Source organism: Pyrgilauda ruficollis, unplaced genomic scaffold, assembly GCF_017590135.1.
Source record: "Pyrgilauda ruficollis isolate IOZ18807 unplaced genomic scaffold, ASM1759013v1 scaffold3, whole genome shotgun sequence".
In the NCBI taxonomy this organism is placed as follows: Eukaryota; Metazoa; Chordata; class Aves; order Passeriformes; family Passeridae; genus Pyrgilauda; species Pyrgilauda ruficollis.
In genome coordinates, this window is record NW_024524377.1 from 8,588,460 (window position 1) to 8,613,366 (window position 24,907).

The 24,907-nt window shown below is 41.4% G+C and overlaps 1 protein-coding gene across 1 annotated transcript in view; it reads right to left on the bottom strand.

Moving 5' to 3' along the window:
• Positions 1 to 10,879: 10,879 nt before the first annotated feature.
• Positions 10,880 to 24,907, bottom strand: part of PDIA5 (protein disulfide isomerase family A member 5) — a 112,429-nt gene continuing 98,401 nt past the window's right edge. The window contains 3 exon segments of the mRNA XM_041473299.1: positions 10,880 to 12,107; positions 14,649 to 14,783; positions 23,659 to 23,729. Coding sequence (XP_041329233.1) covers positions 12,027 to 12,107; positions 14,649 to 14,783; positions 23,659 to 23,729 — 287 coding nt within the window. The 3' untranslated portion in view covers positions 10,880 to 12,026.

The window sequence follows — 24,907 nt, forward strand, 5'->3', positions numbered from 1 at the left end:
GTGAGGTAGTTTTTCTCTGAACATAAAAGCTCAAGAAGAAGTGATGTCCTGGAGAGCCTTTCCTGAGCATCCTTCTCTCAGTGAAAGCTGCTGTTGGAAGTGCCAAGGACGTGCACCACAAACAGGTCTTGCTAAAGCCTTGCAAGGGATGGAGCATCTGCGTGTTTAATACACAACTTGGCATCTGCAAGTCAGTGTCTTGGCCTGTCAGGAAAAAACTCTTCCCAGTCAGGCTTTTGTAGAGTGGAGCATGGGAACATCTCAGTCCTGAGTGACTATGCACAAGTAAAGCACACGTTCAGAAGATGATACATTAATCTGAATAATTTCCAGAGAGTCCTTATCCTGTATAAACAGAGTGCACAGTATTACAAGCTGCTACACAGTTTAGCAGCTTATGATAGCATCTACTATAATGCAGAGAACTAGTGATTACTTAATTAGAGGCTGTCTAAAGGTTTGTGGTAAGTGCACACATGTGCAATTTTAATTTTTCTAGTTCTTCTGAACTGTTTATCTTTCAACCCTAAAATTCTCTTAACCTTTTGTAAATATTCTAAAGAAAAAAGATAAGCATTTTCCATTTACATAAACAAGATTTCAAGTATTGTATATACATCTATTAAGATTCCTAGGGGGAAAAAACACATTATTCTTTATTTTCAGGTGAACCTGGCCCCAAGAGGTTAAATAAATCACACAAGTCGCTTGAGGGAGGTAGTGGCAGAGTCAGAAGTGAGGTTACAGATCCAACCCTCCCAGCTCTCATGGTGAACTTAAATCATATCTGTTATTCAAGAATTTGCATGGCTAACAAGCCAGTTACACTTTAAATTGTGTCTTTTCCTTGTCCCATTGACTCCCCTAAGACACGGAAGCAGTAAAACATTGTCAGAGGGGCAGCGTGCAGTGAATGCGTTAGTGAAAGCTGCAGCCAGAGATAAAACATTCATAAGAAGTAAATCCAGTCAGTGCAAAGGGAAGCCAAGCGGAGGAACGAGGTGTTTCAGAATGAGGAGGAGAGACAGGAGACAAAGAGGCGTGGGCAGTGTCAGAGGTTGAAGGGAGGGTGCCAAGGGAGTGCCCGCGGTGCCACCCCAGGAGTGCCAGCGAGGGGCCTCTGCATGAGCAAAACAGGGAAGGCATCCCTTGCTGAGTGTGTCATCAGCCAGCTGAAAGCAAAGCCCAGCAGTGAATGCTCAGGGATGAGTTAGGACAGGATTCACCTCACCAATGTTCAGTGATCTGGAAATTGCCCTCTGTGAAGAAGCTCTTTGTTGCTATTTCTCCTCAGTTACTGCAGGGATCAGACATGTCCAGCTGCATTTATGCACCTTGGCTTTGGATGACTTAAGGTAGGGAAGAAAAACCCTTAGGCTCTGTACACTGGATTTAAACATGACTTTTAAATCAGGTTTCCCCAAGGAAAAACACCCAGCTTGAGGCGCTGGCAGTAGTTGTGTTCATCAGTGATGGAGTCACAGGAGCAACACAAAAGTAAGGTTCTGAAAGGAAAATTCACCTTCAGAGTTTTTTGCAGCAAATTAAACTGTGGAATATATCAGATTACTGATTCACTTTGTAACTATGGGGAAAATAAAAGCCTTCTCTTATTTAGACTAATTAAACCCAAAGCCTTCCTATCTTTTTCTTTTAACCCAAAAGGCAAAAAAACCCCTTCTTCTGTTTACTACACATTTCTGATTCTATTCCTCTTTTCTCTGTACCTTTTTTTTTCTTCTTATATCTTTCTTAAAATTTGGTGCTTGAAGCTGGAGGTATTATTCAAGCTGAGGCTTTAGCTAAAAACCAGACTAACAACCATTAATATGCTTCCTGTTTCTTGGATAGTACTGTCACTTCCCAGGAAAAACCAGGTATGCTGAATTAGTGAATTCAGGTGGAGTGCAGCCCAGCTGCATCACGAGGCCTTTGCACTCCAAATCAGGCTCCTGAAATCATGGCACTAGCTAAAAGCCCGTGACTTTTAGCAATTTCGCACTCTAAAAAATTGCATTGGATTTTCAAGGTTTTAGAGAAACCTGTGTCCATAATCGCAAGAGCAGGGATTATACTCACTGGAATGAACTGTTCTTGCTAACACAGCATCAGCAGAAGTGTGGGCAAGGTCATAAAAATCATCAGCAGAATATGCAGTTTATTTCCTTGCTTCTCTTTTTTAAAAACCTCCTCTGCTGATTCAGTCTTAAGGTCCTGTGCTGGGCCCAAAAGTTTCTTTCCTGGAACACTAGTGTTTAACTCTCAAGGGCTTTTTCAAGGCTGAAGCAACCTCGTAATGTCACAGAAAGTCTCTCACTGGCAATAAATGCAGCTGTTAGAACAAAATACAGCGTTGTCCCAATGGCTCTTGTTGCAGCAGGGCCCAGTATGATCTCCTGCATAAAGAACATCCTATTTCTGAAAAGTAATCTTCACACTGCATCTCAATTAGTTTGAGAAGCAACATGTTGTTAATGTATTTTTATTTACAGGGCTATAAGCATTATGGGCTTATGGAAATAACACGAGTGAGCTTTTCTGATGATCACGTCCCAGGCCATTCCAACAGTGATGGGCTCTCTTTGGGGCTTTTCTGCTTACTTTATTCCCTTTCTGGTAGAAGCAGCTGATCTGAAAAGCCACATGAATATACTCCTAGTACACATAATCCCTTTAGTTCCCTGCATGACTGTAATTGAACACATTGGCAGACTTTGTTTGTATTTAAATATTTTCATAGAAGGGAAAGTCATTCCAAGCTGATCACTTCATGAGGCCAAAAATTTCATTAGGAGCCATTTGAACAATTACTATAAATAAAAAAATCATTATTTGTCAGTACACTTGCGCCATAAACACTATAATTTATATTAAAAGAATTCTTAGTCCCTAATGAAATTTGGCTTTGTTTACTATAATCACCACAACAAATTTATTGAGTAAGAAAGAAAACACATATGGCTTTGTAATCCACAGTTAGGTTGTTTTATTTGAAATTTAATTCAGAAGGATAGAAAGGTTTCTTAGGACTGAAGGGATTATAGGTACTGTAATAACTAATGATATTATAAGATGGAGGTGGTAGCTCACTGTAGTAGAAACCCACTGAGACAAGGATAGGCAGAACTTTGTGGATTATCAAATCCAGTCCCCAGGTAGGCAGCTGGATCACATGGTCCATTTAATCATTTTGCAAGCTTCACAAAAAGCTAGGTATGGTTTCATCCCTATAACTTTTATACCCTCACTATGCAGGTGGATAAAGAACACCTAATTGATAGTCTAAATTATTCATGGCCAATTTATACCTACTTGCTCATACATGCAGATGGCCTACCCTTAATTTTCCCCCTACAGAAGGTAATCAAACCACATCTCACTCTTCAGCTGCTGGGCAGAACAAGCCCCCTGTGCACCCTGTCCTTTCTTGGAAGGTTCTCCAGTGTTCTCTTAGCAGCCCTTTGCTGTACCCATTTCATTAAGAACCCAGCTTTCTTTAACACAATCAGAATAATGTGTTTTATTCCAAACAAAATCTTACTAGGGTCTTATTCAAGGATGTTCATACTTTCCTTGCTTTGCTAGAAATGTGTCTCCTACTGCATTTTAGAGTTTCAGTTGCCTTTTCCATGCCCATGCTGCACTGAAACACAAAATCTTTCAGTGCTGTTGGAGGTTTCCTGCAGAATTTTGTCTGCTGCCTCCTCCCTTACTACTTCTGTGGCCTCGCTCTTCAAGGATATTCAGCTCTTGCTGTGTGATATTCTGTACTTTCTCTACACTGATGATATCTCCTAACTTGGTTACTTCAATGTATTTTTATGGTCACACACTTCTGTTTTCCAAATAGGTCACTGATGAAAATAATAACAATCAGTCTTAAGACTTACAGTTTAGGAGCTCTGAATAATTCCCTTTCAATACAGTTCAGCTTCTCATCTTCCAACACCATGTATGCCTTGCAGTTCCTCTATAAATCTCAGACTTCTCCATGCAGGGGATATAAATTTATACACGGCTCCTCATCAGCTATTTTATTCAGGTCCAGACAGACAGCCACATTTCCCTCTTTGTCTAGCTAATTAATTACTCCATCAAAGAAACCTATTGAATTAGTTTGATATTATCTAGCCTTGGTAAATACCCATTCCATTTTATTCTGTTTTCTAGTGACTGTCATGACTTTTACAATTCTCTCCTCCCACATTATTTCCAAAAGCCTGACATAAAATATTGCTGTACACAAAACAAAATATATTGTGCTTTGTCAGTGAAAAATCCATGTTTTATTTGTCTATGGTATAGATTAATTATTTACAGCAATATACAATTTTGACTAGCAGGTAGTGTTGAGCAGCAGTTATAGATTGCTTGACTCTATATTCCCAGCAGAAACGTATATGCATCCTTTTTTTGTTCTAAATAGTGTTAGTATAACTTTTTCAAAGGATTGGAATATGAATTTGACAGGCTGGTCCAACTGAGGCACAGCCTCACATGCAACAGGGTCTTTTCCTGAACAGCTTTATACAACTGATAGATGTTGCAGAAAATCAGAGGACAACACCTACAGTGACTTGTGTGGTGATCACAGGCATTGGGCGTGGCAGAAATACAGGTTTTGAAGAGACAGAGAAGAGTTGTGGAGGATTTGGCTGAGATGTGCTGGATGATTGTTTCAGATAGAGATAAATTGCACAGACTTGTCTTCTTTGTGCTTAATTTTAATTATGTTGTGGGCAGTACACAAATGGAAAGAAGAGCTAGTAAGAAACAAAATCAGGACTTGAATTTCAAGTCCACTGTTGACCCACAGACTTTGTGTGTCCTTGGGCAAAATGCTTTGTTGGGGTTTTTTTTCCCTGTCTCACTGCCTCATCTGTAAAACAGCGATAACACTACTTCTTTTTTCCCAACCTGACTATTTACATAATAAAAGCCTTTCCATGCATGACAGACTCTTATATATTTGTACAGCATCTAGAATAATGAGGACTTGAATCCCGGGACTACAACACAAACAATACACAACAATTAGGATTATACATCCATCCAAAATATACCTAATGCACCACATACTACAGTACCTTGCCAGAGAGACTTTATTCCATAGTGAATTCTGTTTCTTTGATTTCTGCAGTCCCTCCTCTTGTGCTGCTTTTTTGCCTAAGAAAAGCTTTGGCAGAGAGTTAAGTTTAAGGTAAGCAGTGACAATGCTTTTGTGGTGTACTGCAGGTGGAAGGCATGATGGACCCTGGAGTCCGAAGGGAATTGCATGGAACCAGGCAGCATTGTGCAGCATCTCTGCATTTCTGCAGCAGCTCTCCCGTGCCCCCATTCACCGCCCGCTGGATCAGGGAAAATCTGCCTTAAAGGATGCTTGTCCCTCTGTGAAAAGGGAAAAGAAAGAACCTCTCATCCATATTACTCCTGGGGAGGGCTGTGCACTCACTGCAGGTGAGACCAACACAGAGCTGTCGTCTTGGTAAGCAAACCCTAACACCCTTGGAGAGGTCTCAGTACATTTGGGGATGCAGTGGGAAATGTTGGATGTGCTCATCCTGTTCTGTGCTTGTGGGGTGAGGTACAGTAATAAGTGTCCCCTCACCATCAACCTGGTGGCTACAGGATCAGAGATCCATTATTGTGCTTCACATTTTCCTAGGAAATGTTCTCCTAGGAGAGTTTATGCTCAGCTTGGAGAAAGACGGCTTCCCATGCCAGAACTTTGGGAAGTGGGAAGCTTTTTCCCCCCAGCCTGTATGCCCAGAAGGTAATGCCAAAATATGTTGGAGGTCAGGCTGGGTTCACACTGTGATTTATCTTCGTGCTGAGAGAAAATAAAACAGAGGGTGCTTGGCTGCCCTGAGCTGGTGTGTCCGGGCCCTGAGGCTGGGCTGGCTCTGCATCCACTTGGCATGGAGAGGAGGAGAAACATGCATAAATTAGGAGCTCTTGAGGCCAGATTCCTTCTTTGGTCCCAGAATAACTGGCCGAGGGCATTTGTATTGCAGCAGCAGACCAACCCCTCCGTGCTGGCAGGTGACACTCTTTAGTGCTTCCCTTGTGCTGGCAGATGCACCATGGCATTAATTACACTGCGCAGCACTGCCCTGGCTAAAATACATGGGCAGTAAAAAAAACTAACTTCATCCCTCTCCTTTTCTTCCTGAGATTTTTACAAACAAAATCAACCAAGAGAAGTTATGGTAACTGCATTATTAATAATACATAGTTGTAACTGATTAGTTTGGTTTTCTGTCCTGCACAACGAAGATGGCACTGTGCTGTGACTACTGTCTTCTGGGAACCTAGGCTGGATACCAGATGTCTGTTACAAATGTTGGGCACCAAATTAAACACCCACACATCCTGAAAGGACCAGCAACACGACACGAAGAATTATTCATTTTGCCAGCAGTAAAATGACAAAGCAGAGGAGTGACAAATGCTCTAGATAAACCCAGAGCTCCAATTTAATGCATGGGATAAGGACCTCTTTTTCCAAATAAAGACTCCCAACTCTTGCAGTTTCTTATTTCTCCATAATTTAGCTGTGCACATATTTGGCATTTAGAGTGTGACGGATTTACACATTTGCTATCAAATGAGCTGCAAGAGCTAATCAGCTCGCACAGAATTGCACATATTAATGAAGAAGGCTCTTGTGCATGCCTGCAATGTAGACACCCACTTAACTGGGGCACCAGAGACTAATTTGAAAAGATTTTGTTCACGTAGCTCTTTTCCTATGATGAATGCTTGCAGGGAATCATGCTGTAGAGAGGGAGCAAGCAGTATCTGCAAAATCTGGCTAAATGGTTCTCATTACTGAGTGATGGAAGAGCAATAGGAAAGATAATTTATTAGTGGCTCAAAGCTAATGAGAATAATTAGTACTGTTATGCTTTCTAAGCAAACACAGAATAACTGTTCCTTAAGGAGCACTGTCTCCCTGCAGCCATGCCGAGTGCTCTGGGCAGGAGGACATGACTTCCAGGGCAGGAATCTTACCAACCAAGGGCCAGGGCAGCTGTATGGAAATATCCAGACATCCTGTGGGCCTGCATTAGAGCTGTGATTTCCTAAATTTTGGGCTAACAGACCATTTTTTTTCTATCTCAAAACCAATTACACTGGGCTGATGAATAGAGTTTACACTTCAGCTTAACTCCTCGGAAACCAGAGGTTGGAAATTGCTGCCTTGGATACTGAGATTTTTTTGCAATATTGCATCACACAGTACCTTCCAAAACCTTGCAAAAGCCAAGCCAGTCGACAATGCTTTGCAGGGAGTATTTCAGCAGCAGTGGTCAGTCCCCAGGAATCCTGGCTGTCAGCAGAAAAAATGGCATTTGGCTTCATTTCCTTTTTAGACACCCAGACATCCTCCTTCTCCACTCTGTAAATAAAAGCAGGATGTGCAGAGAAAACACAGCATCTTCTTATGACCAGTCAAAGAAACTAATGGGAAAAATCCTGGTTTCCAATCAGTTCCAGCCCTGAGCAGTAATGTACACAACCGGATTAGCCAAAGGGCTGCACTCCTGTGGCTCCCGCAGAGCCATGGAATGCTCAGGGATGCTGGGCTGCCAAAGGCAAAGGAAATGCCAGCGTTTGGCTACAGTGCTCAACACCTGCTGATAAGAGCTGATTACCACCCCCCCCACCTCTCAGTTTTCAGAATTTACCCCTGCAATCTCAGTATTCCATTACAGACCCAATCACACTAAAGGAAGCTATTAAATTAAAACGAGGAGCACGTGGGCAGCAGTCCCCGCTCCCCCGAGTGTGAGTGTCGTTTGGAGCAAATAGCTTGTTTCATAGTTTGTAAAATGCAGTTGGCAGGGGTTCAATGTCATTCTAGGAAATCCATGTAGGCAACATTTCTTTCTTGTAATATAGCACTATCAGGAATATGGAGAGTGATTCTGATTTTTATTTTTTAAAGGGTAAACAGACAAAACATCTGTAGGCTATGTCACCAAGTCTTGACTTTTCTTTTGAAAAGCAGTCTGCCTATAAAATAAAAACCAACCATAAAGCAATTCCATCTGAAACAAGACTCTCTGAAGCATTCTCTTAGAGCTTACTCATGATGGGAGTTTTATCTGCTTTTTTACTCCCAAATTAAATGCTGCAAGAACATAGACCTTACCTCTCTAATCTTTTTTCACCAGTAATATCAATCTATCTTTGCAGATGCCTATCAGAAGGATTTTAAGTTAGCAAGATTTGGGGACATAATTTGGTCTGAGTGGGAGTTCAGAAAAATTCCCAAGGCTTTTTCACCCAACTGCAACTATTTAGGAGGGGCTTGGGGGTCACCGTGACTGTCAGATCCAAAATGCAATTTTACAGGGGAAGGAAAGAGGAAGTGGAGATTTGTTAGGCTGCTTTTCTTGACTCAGATTGGAAAGCAAATCTCTTCCAGTCTCTCTTGGAGGAGTTGCTCTGGCTTGAACGGACACAGCTGCTGGGTCAGAGATAGATGGATTACAACAGAGCCAAATCAGCCTCCGAGGTCGCAGGGGCTGGGATAGAAGCTTACTCTCATCTTGGGACTCCCAACTTGAGTCTGCCATATCCCAGAGCATTCACTGTCCTGGGAACTTTTCCTTCCGTTTTCCTCCTTTTGATGGATGAAACAAATCCAACATCTCAGGCTCTTTCATTAGATGGGAAAACCATTTCCTTCCAGTACGCAGAAAATGCTTGGCCCTGCTGCCCTTCATCTCTTGGTCCAGCCACACAGCAGGACTAACACAGCCCTGCGGGCTATTTGTATCTTGTTTAAGCCAACAGTGGGTAACAAAATGATGCACAATCCTGGCTCAGCCTCTCTGCTGTGTACACATTTTACCATTCCTCGACAAGATTTAATCTGTTTAGGGTTAACTATGTAGCGGATGTCCAAGACCTTTGAATCACACCTTAAAAAGACTGAAAGACCAAACCCATAATTGCAAGAGCAGAATCTCTGATTCACTGCAAACCATTTGTTATCAGCAATTAAGTTTCTCGCTGATAAATGATTCATGACTTGAAAGCCCAGATTACTCACTTTTAACCATGGCAGAAATTCCTGTGTGATTATCAATGCCTGGGCTACACATCTACTACAACAGGCTGGGAAGTCTGAATGTGTGAAATGACCAACCATTTAAATACAGAAGAGCTCTTATATATATTTTTTCATTCACAGTTTGTAAAAAATAACAACATATTTCAATTTCAACATGACTGATGTGACTATAAACATAAACTGACTTCACTAGCAAATATAAACACCAACTTTTGCTTTACTGGAGGCAACAGAACTAAAACAGTGTGCCTGATATCCAGACCTGGCCCACTAATTAAAAAGGCTTGAAAGGAAAACTCTGAGCTCCTGGTACACTCTAGTTCACAGTAACTAAGGCTTTTGTCAGCCATTTGATGTAATCATTTATGGTGTTCAAAATTGTATTTTTCAAAAACCATTCAAACCATAAACCAGATGAGTCATGACCCTCTAACAGAAGGTAAATTATTCTCAAATATTTTATGTTTGTGCATTAACACATGCACAACACATTTTTTCTTTAGTCAAGAAAAAATGAAGGCCCAAGTCCAAGAAGTAACTGACAAAAGACTGAAGGGAAAAATGAGAATTCTTAATTTTATTATTGTGCAACCAGCTGTAAGGAATTACTGGTCGGAAGCACAGTGTGCAATTGTCTTATCCTAAACATTTACTGAAGCCTATAATTCAGAATGATCCTGACTAGTGAAGTCACCATTGGCAAGCTATCATTTTTTTCTTTCTTATTTTTGAAAAAGTCTACATTTCTCACCAATTAGCACAAACATAGGCACAGCCTATGCACAGAAATGCTCAACATTTTCAGGAGGCTGTATTTCGTTAGTGCCTGCTGCTTTGACTCTGAGATCAAAAGAGGCAGCAAGTTTTGGACTGATCATATTTGATAGTTTGCTAAAAGCAGAAGAATTCCTGTTTGAGATCAAATGGCATCAATATGTATTGTTTCCTAAATGCAGGGCAGAGAGCCTGCTACTTATGTGAGGATAGCTTGAAATAAATTATCATGATCTTCTGCAAAAGTGCTATACACAACATAAGTAACTGTGCTAATTGAAAGGAAAAAACAGAGTAAGAGTCTTCATAAATTAAGCTACTTTTACACTATGATATTATGTACTCTCAGGCAGCTGATTTTTTTGGGTGAAGAGGCCTAATAAGAGAAGATACTTGGCACAGCTCCATGGCCATTCCAGTTGATGTTATGGTTAACAAGCTGGCCACTGTACAAGGACAATCAGGCTACTGGTATTCCACAATACTTGCTAATGGCTTCAGCAGCTTAACGGTGCCAAACATACAGTGCCATTAATTGGGCAAGAGGGAGAAGGAAAAAACATCTAGGAAGGAGGCAAGATGCCATTCACCTCCTGAGCAGCCCCTCAGCACAGCCCGCAGATCCCAACTGCAAGAAAATGAGACAGACTGAGGAGCAAGAGGAACGTTTCAGAGCCAGGTCACAAGCTCTCTGCTGTGAGAAGCAGTTTGTGCCCCCAAGAGTGCCGGGGCAGAGGAGTTTGACCCTCACCCAGCACACACCTGCAGCTGGACCCTCACCCAGCACACACCTGCAGTGTGACCCTCACCCAGCACACACCTGCAGTGTGACCCTCACCCAGCACACACCTGCAGTGCTGCCCAGCACTCCCAAGGCCACTCCCAAGTTCCCGGGTGGTTGGAACTCTTCCCGCATGCTCCGGCTCTTCCTAAGCCACCACCAGCTGTGGTCATTCATCCAGTGGGGAAGAAGCTGAACAAGGCTGATTAATGATAAAAATACTTGTCCTTTTAAAAATTTATTTTTAGTTCAAAGTGAATCACAACTTCCTGCCCCTCCCTCTCCCCTCCTGCGAAGACAGAGGTACCTCCAGATCAACTTTTTTTTTGTTTAAGCATCAAAAGTGTAACACATTTCAACTGCTGCTGATACAGGTTTTACAGTGATGACTGTCAGAGAGAGATTGTTTGTGCAACTCCTTAAGGAGCAAAAAGGAAAAATCCCTCTTACAAATGCAGATAACTTTTGGAATGTAAACAGGTAATACACACAATTACTGCATTACCAGAAGTACTATGCATTTCTCAAAACAGTTGAACATAACACTTTACAACACATATTTGACATGACCCAATCATAACTTGAAGGGAAACGGTGTACCCTCTAAGAATAACTATGTACCCCTATAAGATAGTAATTCCTGCCATAACTTACAGATACATTGACAGTATCCATGCCAAAGAAGGAGGGTTTAATCTGATTTCACCCATGCTCTGCTGATTTTTAATGTGTGGCTTAATTCACTCAATACGTTTTATAAAGGTATGTAAACAGTTCTGATTTAAAGACCAGAGAGATTTAAATGAAATTAACAGATCTGGACTGGTCCATTTGAATGTCTTCATTAACTCAGATACCTTATTTATCCCTGAGCACCTTAAAATTGTTCCCTCCAAATCTCAGTCAAGAACACATAACTATTTCACAAGAATGAAAAACTTCAATTGAATAAATGTGTGTCTTATAAATCCCATTTTCCTGCGCTGATTTAAACAAAACATAACAAAACAAACCCAAACCAAACCGTGTCCCCTCCCCTTTGTTTTTTACATGTACTGCAATACCGGAACAAAAATTTCACCCTAACAAACAACATCACCTACAGACACACTACAGACTACAAAAATATTGCATAGGAGTGTCAGTGGGCATAGTCTCCCAACATGAGAGAAAATGCTAAGTTTTCTTTAAAACATTATGGCAACATTCTAATTTATTTTCCTTTTAAAAATCAAGTGGTTTCAGTTTATTTCAAAATTGTACAAAATGGCCATGGCTGTTTATAAAAAAAAGTCTCTGTCTTGAGAATATGTGAAGTCTCAGGTGCATCAACAAAAGACCTGGAACCATTCACAGTGCAGCGGAAAGCTTCTTTTGAGGCAGAAACTACAATTCATCCTTCTTCTTTCCTACTCTTTCATGATCTCTTTCTCTCAGGGTCCGCATGAAAGTGGTGAATCCAGACTCCTGGTTTTGAAGGAAGAAAAATACGGGTCATATTTTTACCAACAAAGCAAAACAATGCATCAAGAACACTTTGAGCTTCTGTATCCCAGCAGAATATAAACTAAGGAGCAGTTGTTTAGTTTCTGTAGCCCATGGCAGAATAGAAACCAGGGAACAGTCACTGCTTCTGCATTGCCTCATCGTGCCATACTCTGGTCCTGTGCTGCTCCACTGCAAGGGGAAAATATCCATGCACATCCCACATGTCACACTTTGAAGAGATGGGACACAGAGAAAAAGTCCCTAAAACTCATAGGACAAGGTAAAATCTGTCACAGAAGTGCTGCTGATGCCTTTTTATTGAAAACACTCAAAAGACATTTTCAAGCTGCCTTTGTATGCTATTTGTGTCATTTTAAAAGCAGTTACTGGATTGTTTGTTGACTATACACACATTTGCCACTCATCCTCTAATAGTTTTGATCATAATTTTTCTCCTTCTCCAAACATTCTAATGATTGAAATAGCTTTTTTTTGTTCAAGATACTATTAAAATTATTATCAAAAATCTCAAACCTGGTTGTCTAGAAGCCAACCTCTGTATTTCAACAACTTACCAACTTACGAATTAAGGCTGTTGAATGCCACCAGTTTCTTTTTCCAAGGAAAGCTGTCTTTTCCAAGGAAAGCTGTGAACACAGCACTAAGGCATTTCAGAAGGCTCAGATGGGTGGAGGCGTGAACACCTGTGTTGGAATACACTGTCTACTGGTACCCCAACACTGAAGTTTTCTGGGCAAGTTACACTGCTCTCACCCAATCTGACCATTTTTGCATTTAAACAATCACAGAACACACCACTCAAAACTGGTGACGAAGAGGGAAAATACCAAAGGTAGAGAGCAACTAACAGAAGTTAAAGACTTAAAAGAATGTTGTGGAAGAACAAAACAAAATAAACCCAACCCAAACCACAAGGCTGAACAACAAAAAGCTTTTCTAAAACTATTCATTATTCTTCCACTGAAAACAAATGAAGTGACAAGCTTCAGCCCTTTGTCACCTGGAGACATCTGGCAATCAGCAGCCTCCATGACAGGCACTGTGATAAGCACTGCCTCCAGCATTACCATGATAAGAGATTACAAACCCCAATTCAATGCTGCACAAGCAGAAGACCGTAGGGTCCCCAGAGAGGTGGAAGGGGAACAGAGCAGCCATCAGCAGAGACCAGGATGGTCCTGTTGGGTAATTTTTACCCAAGAAAGGGTTGGGTGCATATAGGGGATTTGTTAGTCCACTTTCCAGCATATGGATAAATATCTCATAACTCCTGTAGTCTCAGAGCACTCCTGCTCTGCAGAGTATATAAAATATATAAATATTACATAAAAATATATATTGGATATAAATTATTTTTGTCAGCCACCACAGATCCTTCCTTTCATATATCGTTTCTCTAAGAACAGGTTAGAAAGGCAAAAACTGCAGCTGAAATCTTACTTCAATTGTTGGCTACTGTACCTATCTTTACTTTTAAGAAAAGATCCAGAATTGGAACTAAACACAGTATCCATAACAACGGCTGGATCAGCACCATGAAATGGTAATTACTGGAGTCCAAGTATGCTGAAGAAAACTGGGAAGCAAAGCTCCATGAAGACTTCCCCAGGATCCTGACTAACAGAGAACCTCAGAACCTGGCTTTTCAATTCATGCTTCTATATAATTTTCTGAGCTCTAACAGCAGCAATAACTTTCAGGCAAGAATCTTTTTTCAAAATCACTGCATGGCTCAAAGACCCCAAGTTTTTCTTGCAGACCCCAGGCAATCAATGGCTGCTGAGGAGTAACCTCCCTCTAGGAGGTTACGACAAAGGCGGCCCACAAATAATTGAATTGCTTCCTTATTTTCAGGCACTTTACAACCACTGAAGGCATTATGCCATTTCTGCCCCCATTTCTTGCACTCATAGCATATAATTAGCTGGCCACAGCAGGACAAAAGAATGAAACTTCAGCCCAGGGGTAGATGGCACAATTTGTCTTTCCGTCCTGAGTGCCAGGAGTGAATCTGATTCAGGGCAAATGAGATATTTACTTTCCTCTAGTCTCCAAAGGACAGCTTTGTCCTGGCTATAAAACCAATGGTCTGTCACCATTTGGCAGCCTGGTGGATCTGTAACACGTTTGCAGTGTCCATGCGATCCAGAACTGACAGGAGTTAAGCCCTGTGTTTTCTGGCATTTCTGCCAGCAGCACATGCAATAAACCCTTCCTTTTCACTCAGTCCAAATTCACTCACAGACTTCAGCTTAAAGAATAAAATACACAAAGAATATTACCAAATTTAATCCTTTTTCCTCTTCTCATGCTCCTAAAAATAGGCCAAGATTGTTCCTAATGCAGAGATGTACAGGGGTGTGGTACACTATGATTCATCCATGTAAGACAGCAGCAGAGGCACGGTAAAATTTCACTCTGCAGTTTTCATTTGCAAGGCAGGACAGGCAGAGGAGACTTTGCGCCCTGTACCAGGTGATGACTCTTGCTTTCACTTACCCCTCGATCTCCAGTATATTTTTCCACAAATTTCCCGTAGTTGTAATAGTTGAAGGTGGGGTAGCCATCGACCCCTTCCTGCTTACACAGGTCGTGATTCTGTCCTTTGGCACAGTCCACTGCAGCGTAGGCAATCTGAAACACAAGAGATCACACTGAGGCAGGAGAGAAAGCAAGAATCCATTTCATGGTGATGCTGCTGCTGCTTAGCCTTAGCACTGAGAGAGACTTAAGTCTTCTGCCAAACATGCAATGGCTTCTGTAAGGGCTTAGCTGTGGAGGGAGAGCAGAGGATGGTCATCACCTGGCCTGTGCACAGCACGTTCAACTCACAGAGCAGAAAATCACTTTTGCAGCCTTCCAACTGAGCTCTGTGTTAGACTCCAAACAGGAAATCCAGAGGCTGGATTAATAAAACTAAATCCAGGCACAGTGGTCACAGCTCTGTCATGCTGCAATATTTTTCCTCCACTTTGGTTTTAAGTGATGAATAGTGACAGTGGCTTTGGTGATGGTAACAACCCACCTAACCCAACCTCATTTCCAGGGCATTGCTAATGCTCAGAAAAATTACCAAACATGGCTGGTCACTTATGCAGCCTATTCACAGATTAATGATTTCTACTCCAAATAGCTTTTCTAAACTCCATGCAGTTCTTCCAGGGTCAAATGGGGATGAGTGAGAAGCCAGAGTATCATGTACCAAGCACTGCATGTAGAGAAAAAGGTTGCTTGTTTACAGTCTCAGCCTGTGTATTTCCTTTCCTGTCTTCTTCCAGGATTGTACATTATATGCAGCCATTAGCAAACTGGGCTTTAATTCCTTTTTAAACCTCTAGATGCTACTGTCACACAGACAAACCCTGAGTAGGAAAGAGCCTGCCACACTTTCAGCCTATTGACAGTGGAGCAACACCCTCAGTCCCTGCCTGCTTCCACACACGCAGGGCGAGGAAACACAACCTCACAGCCCCAGAGCAGCAGCTCGGAACATTCAAGTCCTGACTCTGTGAAGTACTGAGGAGGGGCTGGCCCTAACAGTTCTGATGCTGAAACAAAATGTAATTCATAGGCTTCTACTCAAAGAAACCGAGCCCTGTGCTGTGATTTCACCCTGACTGTTCCTGTGAGCAGCAGTCTGGAATCTGAATGCAGGCTGCTCACATAAGCTCTGCATGCACAGCCCCAGCCAGGCCCTGCTGAAGGGCAAGCAGTTAAAGTACAACCTATGTAAAGAAACCAAACAAATTAGAGGAACGACTTTTTGCAACTTTTTTGTGGGTTACAATTTATCAAGTGCTAATTTCATAGCAGACACATCCTAATTTGAAATTTCCATTCCACACGCCTCCTTCAAACAGCTGATCAAAATACCTTTTGCTTGCATGACTTTAGGGTTGCGGTTGAACTGTTCTTCCATAATTAAAAGATCACTTAATATTCCACAAAGTCCTCCTGTTTCATGGTGACACTGTCAAAATGGGAAAACCTGATCTCATTATCCTAGAAGTAATTAAAGAGATTGGCAAAGCCAACTTCAGTTAATTTGCTTGTTTTGCTTTGGCTTTGAAAGCCTGACAAGACAATTCTCAGTATGATCTCGCTTGGTCTGTCTTCAAGTGGAAAGTACTAGAAAAGTGAACAGTGTTCTTACCTTAAATCTGGTCTCTGATTTTAAACATTAATAAGGCTACTACAGAACCAGGACTCTTGAAAGCTGTTAAAAACATGTATGATCCTATTTTTTTTTTTCTTTTTGTAAACACAAAGATTCCTACACATTCAGGGCCAATTCAAATGAAAGATTAGGAATAATAAACTGTAGAAGAGTTTCATCTATGGATTTCTGCCCTCCTGACCTCAGCAGCCAGCCAAAATTTAGAGCTCTGTTGGCTACTTCTGTGTAAAGAAAAGCTTAGAATGGAGACAAACTTTTATTTCATGACACAGCATGAAGTAGAAAGAATACTAGAAGTTCTGATTTCCAAAAAACTAGAATATATAAAATCATCTATTTTCTCACTCCTGTAAATATCACACAGGGAGAGATTACATCCAGAAAAAGGGGAAGGTATGCATGTGCTCATCCAGATCTTAAGTAGCTGGTTTGAGACATTCCACTGTTGTGACTGATGACACATCTGTTCTCAGTGTCTTGGAGATTAAGAAAATGAGTTTTTAGTACACTGGATGGAAGAGGGAAGAAGTAAAAGAAATTCTCTTTATCTGTACCTCTGGAAATACCGAAACTGGTACCGGCTGGAGCACAGCATCCAATTTAATTTACCTTTTGGCTTTTGTGAGAACAGCCCCCAGTGAGGAGAGGGTGCAGTGCAGGAATGCGATGCTGTAAGCCACTGTTAACCTTGTTCAGAACATCTTCACCTGTTGCCTCAAAACAGACAGACCTTAAAGCGGTGGCTTCTGACAGAAACACTCAGTAGCATCCTTGAGACACTGCTCTCCTCTACAGCACATGGAAACCTAAGCTGCCCATCTGTGCCTTAGTTGTGCACACAAAGATCCCAGTCTAAGTCTGTCCATGGCAGCCACATGAGCCTAGTGCTGTGTTTAATCCGACAGGTTTAATGGCACATCTGGAATAGCATGCAGGGGATGTGTCCATGGTCTGTCCCCTCTGCAATGCTCCTAATGCAAGCTCCCACACAGCCCCACCACTGCAAGCACCATTTTGAGCCCAGCTCTACAGAACACACACATTTGGTTATTTTTACAGCCAGGGAGAGAAGAGGAATGGCGATTTTCAAAAGCCTTGTAACTCATACAGACGTGAGCAAAATTTCATAGAGGAACATCTAATTCCCAAGACTGTATCTGAGGCTGCATTCAATGCCTGCTGCCAACAGTGGCTGAGTAAGAGTACTTAGGAGATCTTGAGTGATTACTTTAGAGTGGAAATGTTAAGGCAGCCTAAATATAGAGGTTGCTACCATCTCTGTGCACTCATTATCATAGCATATCACAGTCCTAATTGTCTTGCCTGTCTCACAGCGGAAGATCAAATATAGTGCACTGAGAGAGGAGAAAAGTGATGCTGGAAAACACTTGTAGCAAAACACACTTCTGGACTGAGGACCAATTCTCATCTCCATTCCATCAACTCCAGGCAGCCAAACTCTGAGACACACCAGAATTTCAGCAAAGAGCACTGATGCCCTTTGCTTCTTTCTGTTTGTGTTTTCATGGACTGTGAATACTGAGCTCCATTGCTGGTAGAGGTGTATTCTACCAGAGTGAATTCCTGCATGGCTCTGCTGAAAGGCTGCATGTAAAAAGATGCAGAATCATGGCTCAAGTGAGCAGTAATATACACTGTACGGAAAGTTTCCCCTCATTCTCAACTCTTAGCAACAATCAGCTTTTCTGCTTCACTAAAGAAGGAAACTGAGTCAGGAAAAAAAACAACCAAAAAAACCTCTCTCAAAATGTGGTTAAAGACTTCTGGAGAATATTCCCCTCAGAAATGACCCTCATATTCAACTACCAGGAACAAGTTATACAGAAGTGCACTGGAGAGCACAGGTTAGCAACACCTACGTGCTCTGACCTGCAAACCCACTAAGTTTATTCAACCAGAAACTGCAGACATATTAAGCATAAGACATCCGTAGTAGGTGTCCAAGAGCCAAGACACTTGGCAGCACCTCTCACAAATTCCTTCTCATCAAGAGGGAAAAACCCTCTAAAAATATGTGAAAGAAACTCTGCTAACACTGGTCTAACATTTATGTGTGTGTGTGTGTGTATATGTCCATTATGGAAAAATCCAGTCTAACAGCTTTCAGAAGGCAAGATTGATTTTAGGGAGATTTTGATTGTTAGGGCTAAAATTTAATTTCTCGAGCTTTCCTCTAACCAGAAGGGAAAATCCACTGAAAAAACATTTCAGGGAGAAAAAGCTGTAAGTGCTATATCTGCAACATGCACAAAACTCCACGGGATTATGGATTCTCTATAACCCAAAGCTCTACTGCCTTAGATATTGACAACACATCATTATATACAAGTCCTTTCTCCAGAGCCAATGCCGTTCAGGTCTATCACCAGCCTGTTCAGTAGCTGTAGCAGGAATAGAAATGTTACCAAATGAAAAGATAATCAATCAGAGACTGTGGACCCCAAAGGAAGTTTCTTGGAGTACATCCAACTTTCTTAATTTTACAAGTAGTTCCTCACAACTGGTATGCAACTCTTAATAATTAATAGTATCAGGTGAGTATGTACAGCAATGCATAATAATAACAGCAACAACAACAATAACCCACCAAATAAGTATGCATTTCTCCATAGTCAGGATAGGTTAATATGAGTCTGGAAACATCTGGGACTGAAAAATACCTTTACTTGAAAAAGAAATTCCACAACATTTCATGGTTCTACCAGAAAACTGGGAGCTTAACTACAGAGTTGCATACTTAACTGAGCATGGCAAAAGACTGTGAGCAGTGTATGAGCAGCTCTGAAGAGCTCTGAGGAAACAGAGCATGGCATATTTTTCAGATGAAGAGGACTGATTACAAAAGCTGAGCTGTTGCAAAAACCAGAACTTTCATTTAGGTGCTTCAGTATAAATGCAGCTATGCCAAAACCATGACCATTGACCTCCAGGTGCCCCAACTGTAACAGAAGGGTGATGCCTTATTTTGTTACTAAGTGTTAGAAGGAAAAAGAAGTAGTGGCAGTATAATCTAATCATACATCAGAAATCACAGTTCCCTTCCAACAGATTTATGAAACAACTTTTTGCTCTAGAGGGATCTTACAGGTAAGAAACACAATTACATTGAACAGTTCAAACAGATGCGTAGAAAATTGAAAGTGGGATCCCTTGACCTTCCAGGTAACTCCTCCTTTCTGTTCTTAAAGCTTTCTTTTTAACAGTTTGCCTCCCAGTCACCACATGGTGATATAGTAAAAATAACCCCCTGCAATCCTAGCTGCTCTCCTGTTAAAATATGTACTGCCACACATTGGTTTATTGATTCAAGAAAATAAATCTCTGCTAGAGCTAATATTGACTTTTGTTATGAAAATGGAAGTGAATAGCTAACTGAATATTGATTTGAAAGAGGAATGATATTTGATAAGCTCAAAAAAAGGAAAAACAAAGTTTCAGCATGGAAATAAATGCTTCCAAACAACATTTTAAAAGTAGAATCAATTCCAGATGACAATTACCTGATTACTAGGAAAAAAGTCTGTTGTTGCCAAATATCTTAAAAGCACCTGTAAATAAGACAGATGTGCATTCTTCCCTATGATTACTCCATGGGTTTCTATTTGTATCACCTGTTCTGGATCCTAACAGCAGTTAGGGACTGGTCTGCTAAAGCTTGCTGCAATTCAGGTACTGTTCTCAAAGTGAAAGGCCTCACAAATGGCAGATTCATTATTAGTTGCCCTGATGTGGCATGGCATCATTACAGGAGGTGCAGTTCATCAGCTGTTCTCAAAGCAGGCCTATTTGCAAAGGGGACATCCATTAGTACAACGTGATGTACAGTGCTAACATCACCATATTTAATGAGTCTAATTAAAAAGAAATTCAGCACATGCTTTTTAAGCAAATAGGGATCAAATTCCTTGCCAAACTAAAATATTATCTCATTTGGATAACTCTGTACAGCCATTTGGTTGGTATAATAATTTTAAACTGTGATTCACAATACACATTGGGGACCCACCAGTTTCACTGCTGACTGACCCACTAACACCCCAGCTCACCCTATTTGCTGCACCCTTTCCAGCAATTGCTGCCACAGCTGTTTCCGTGGGAACTCACTGGAACCCAGCTGTGGTGCTCAGATTTGGGTCAATGCATTTGTACAGGAACAGTCTCCTGTGAAAATGGGAAGATTAGTCAAAAAGCAGCCCCTTTGCAGGACTGCCAGAGATTTGTTACTGAGAGGCCTTGAAGAGTCAAGAGCTTTCCTTCAGCAAATCCAAACTGGAACACCACAAATCAGTTCCTTCAAGCTGAGCTACGGGATCAGCCAGAAGGCAGAATGCAGATTTTTTAAAGATTTAGTTTTCAAGAGAGACTGTGGAGCAGTTACTGAACATGCCTTCCTGCTGCTCTTCAATGTGTTCTGCTAAGTGACAACCCTCACATTTTTGCATTTTCTGATGTTCACTGGTCACTGCCAGAACTTGAGCTGTGGGGCACTGGCCATGGGCTTTTCCCTGGCAGCTGTATGCTAAGGCCACAGCACCCCAAGCTAAGAATGCTCCAGATGGCTTTTTTTTTTCCACCTATTTTTTCCCCTTTTAAATAACTAAAACAATATGCTCACTGCCACTGGAGTAGCCTCTCCACTGATCTGGTCCTACTGGCACTGAATTTCTCCAGGAAGATGGAAAGACTGGAGGCTCTGGTTTGTGGGTCTCAGCCCGAGCTGTGTTTTGCAGCAGCCACAGGATTGCCCCAGGCCAGCGAGCAGGCTGGGGATTCTGGCTAAAACCAGCAGCAGTGATGTGGCCAATGAGAGCTGACATTTGGGGCCAATGTTCCAAGCAGTGCATTTTTAAACCCCAACTCCAGCAGTGCAGATGATGAAAAAGTACAGAGCATTACACACAGCCCCGGGGGAGGGGGGCTTCAGCGCCAAAACCAAGAGACACGTATTTAACAGCTTCAAGCTCTGCTCATCTTCAAAATTCCAATGTAAAGACTCAAAGTCTCCCAAAGGATACCTTTTAAGATACTATCTATAACCAATTCAAGGCTGGAATGTTTTTGATTGTTCTTTGGTTTCTGCAGGATAAAATGCTTAATTAAAAGACCCTTCTTTTAAGTAGAAGATACAGTTTAAATGCAAAAATACTCTGTTAAGTGAAAAACCTTTCTCCAGGGGGAAAAAAAAAAAGGTCACTACTATAGAAATGAAGTAGTGAAAAGAATCTACTACTTAAAATGAAAATTAGTAATCTTGCCCTGTTTTTGAAAGAATAAATACTTCCTTTCTCTTAAGGAGTGATTTTACTGGTTTGAAACCCTACAGAACTACAAATTAGTTTAAAGGCTCAGTCCAGCTTGAAACATGGGAATATTACCTGTGCTGCTTGTGGGAACAGCGATGTGCCCTCCTAAAGTCTAAAACAGGTTTGTTTTCCACAATGGCACAAACTGGCAGCAGGAAGTACCTTGGCAGGTTATAGCTGTACACAATTAAATAGGGGCTCCCAACATAATCAATCCCTGGCACTTTCATAAGTCATTGGGGTGGAATAACACCATTCTCCCTAACTGTACACACCTCTTTAAAACTGTACCAGCCTTAATATTCCCTACTGGCTCTCCTGTTCCAACTCATTACATTTTATATCTCCCCACTTCAGCCTTAAACTGAAGTCAAGAGTTGCAACCGTCAATCACTGCTCTGCTCCTGGAGTCCTTTCATAACCTGCAATCTAAAGGAAAAGCTTCCCAGACCTGCATTTCCCACCACCACCCTGTCCAACTAACTATGGCATGATTCTGATTGCTTGTTAAGACATCCTGGGGCTCTAATAAGCAAGTTTTACATTGTTTGGTACATTTGTTTCCCTTCCTCTGACTGAAATTTTAATGAGTCTAGGAAAGAGAGGCTTCATTTGGAACTACCAGAAAAGTGGGAAAACAAGAATACTTTCTCAGAGATCTTGGAAACAAAGAAGTAACCAAAAGGCATCTGAGCAAACTAATTCACAGCAGTAGGAGAACTGAAAGCTGCATGCCTATGAATCTTCTGTGTGCCAGAGGGCAGAAGTGATGGACTAATTTATGCAGTCAGTGATACAAGAATGATTTGCTTCTTGTCAATCTTATGCATTCTCTGTGATTTACAGAACAGATGAGAGGAAAATAAAAAAATTACAAAAATTCTTCTGTTATGGAGTACAACTGTTACAAAATTATCTCTCCATTTAGAACATAGAATAGGATAAACTATTTCAGCTGGATGGAACCTACAAGGATTATCTAGTCCAGCTGCCTGACCAATTCAGAGCTGACCAAAAGGTAAAGCCTGTTGTTAAGATGCTGTCCAAATGTCCCTTAAACACTGACAGGCTCAGGGCATTGACCAGCTCTCTAAGGAAGCTTGTTCCAGGGACTGATCACCCTCTTGCTGAAGAAGTTTCTCCTACCATACAGTCAGAACCTCCCCTGGCACAGCTTTGAATTATTCCCACATGTCCTGTCACTGGATTCCAGGGAGGAGAGCTCAGCATCTCCCTCTCTGTTTCCCCTCCTGAGGAGGGTGTAGAGAGCAATTTCCATATTAAATTACCAAATCTTTTTCTTGCCACACCTAAACACAATGGTGCAGGTGGAACAAATTCAGAGATCAGAATGAAATACGGTTCATTGGAAGGTATCAAACAGGTTCCTAACTAGTTATCTGGTTAAATCCAGGGGCTCACGTGTTTTTTTGGGTTGTTTTTAATCCTAGATCTCCATGTGCTCAGTGAAAAGTGGTTCAGCTGATGCAAGGAAATTACCCAGTATGATTCAGCCACTGGATGCATTTTCAAGGCTGAAACATCAGGGTCCTAGAAGAGCAACCTGGGCTCAAGTCAGCCAATTTACAGAAATATATTGTATTTTGTGCTATGATTAGTTAGTTATGTGATTGAGGTCCTCAAACTATCACACAACTTGTGGTTTCTCTACATGCACCCCAACAGCTGATAAAAGTTGAAGGGGAAGGGAGATTTTATGAATTATATTTATTTCATCCCTCAATGAGAAAGAATTGTGTTTCATACAAAGTAACTCTTACACAAAGATTTAAACATAAAAGACATCAAATTAGGGAAAACAGAACAGGTTGGAAGTATAACTCAATTTGACCATAAAAGATAAAACCCCTATGATACAGATACATTTCTTCTAGTGTAACAGCAATTTGATCTTCAAATCTATTACCTTATCAATAAGCAAAGCCTATAAAGTACAAATTATGGAAAATAGTCTTAAATATCACAGAAAAAATTAACAGCAAGTTACCTTGCGATCTTCTTTAAAGACTTCAGCAGCAGTTGTGAAATGTGGAATGGCATTTTTACAGTGAGGACACCCTGTTTGACACAGGAAGAAAAAGACATCATAAACTTTAGTTGTAGGAAAGATACTGGGACAAACTCAAGACACAAGGTGAGTCAGTGGAAAATCTGAATTAAAAATTGCTCTAAACAGGAGCTCTCCACTTCTGGAACGAGCAGGACAAAACACGCGTCAGCTACATGAAAGTAAGCACATGTTTAAGATCCCTGTGACTTCAAGGAGTTTAGGTGTATGTTTACAGTTACATGGCATCCTATAATAGGGACCACGTGCAGGGGACTTCTCTCCATCACCAGTCCCCTAAGGGCACTTCCAGAGCACCAGCCACAGACAGACCATTGCCCTGCTCTGTACCTCCTGGTATTGCCAGGCAGGTTATTACTGCTGCTGCCACAGGTACCAGCTACATTTGGGCACGGGAATAAAGACAGCACAGCTGGGAACAGGAGGCTGGAAGTTGGAAAGGAAATTGCTGGGAGCATTTATAAGTATTTGGAAATGGCCTGTGTTAAAGCCAAGCCTTGGGAACATAAGGGAGAGGAAGAGAAGCAAGTCCAGTAGGCCAGACATGTTTCAAGGATGGAGAGCAGATGTCCAGTCCCAGGTTAGGATGACTGCTGCTGGCCTTCCTGGAGACCTGCCTGCTGTTCACCACAGCTGGGCAACCCCTGAAGAGTTTTACAGACACTGTACACAGGAACCCCAGAGCTTTGTATGGGAGATGGGCTGATACTTCTTTGTACCACTGCAGCACTGAACAGAAGGCCAGCTAATCCCTTGCTTTAATACACACTGATTTGACTCAACATTTCAGAAGTCACAGAAGGGAAATTAGAACTGTTCTCTTGATTTAAGGTTCAGATATGAGTGCTCTTAATTTAGAATCAATGTCTACAAATTATTGTCTATGAATAATCTAAACTCCTCTCAAAACATCATTACTATACTAAGTAAGGCTTTGAAAAGGAAAGTACCTGCATATGTGTAATAAATTACTTTTTTCAAACTCAGCACAGAGGCTGATCACAAGCAGACTCAAAACACTATTTTTTGCTTAGATGCACATTAAGAAAGGAATGGACACACTTCAGTCAAGCCTGTGTAATGCTGGCAAAGGAGTTCATCTTGCTACTATTTCTGGGTAGGAACAGAAAAATCACAAATGAGTTGCTCACAAGCACCAATTACAGCT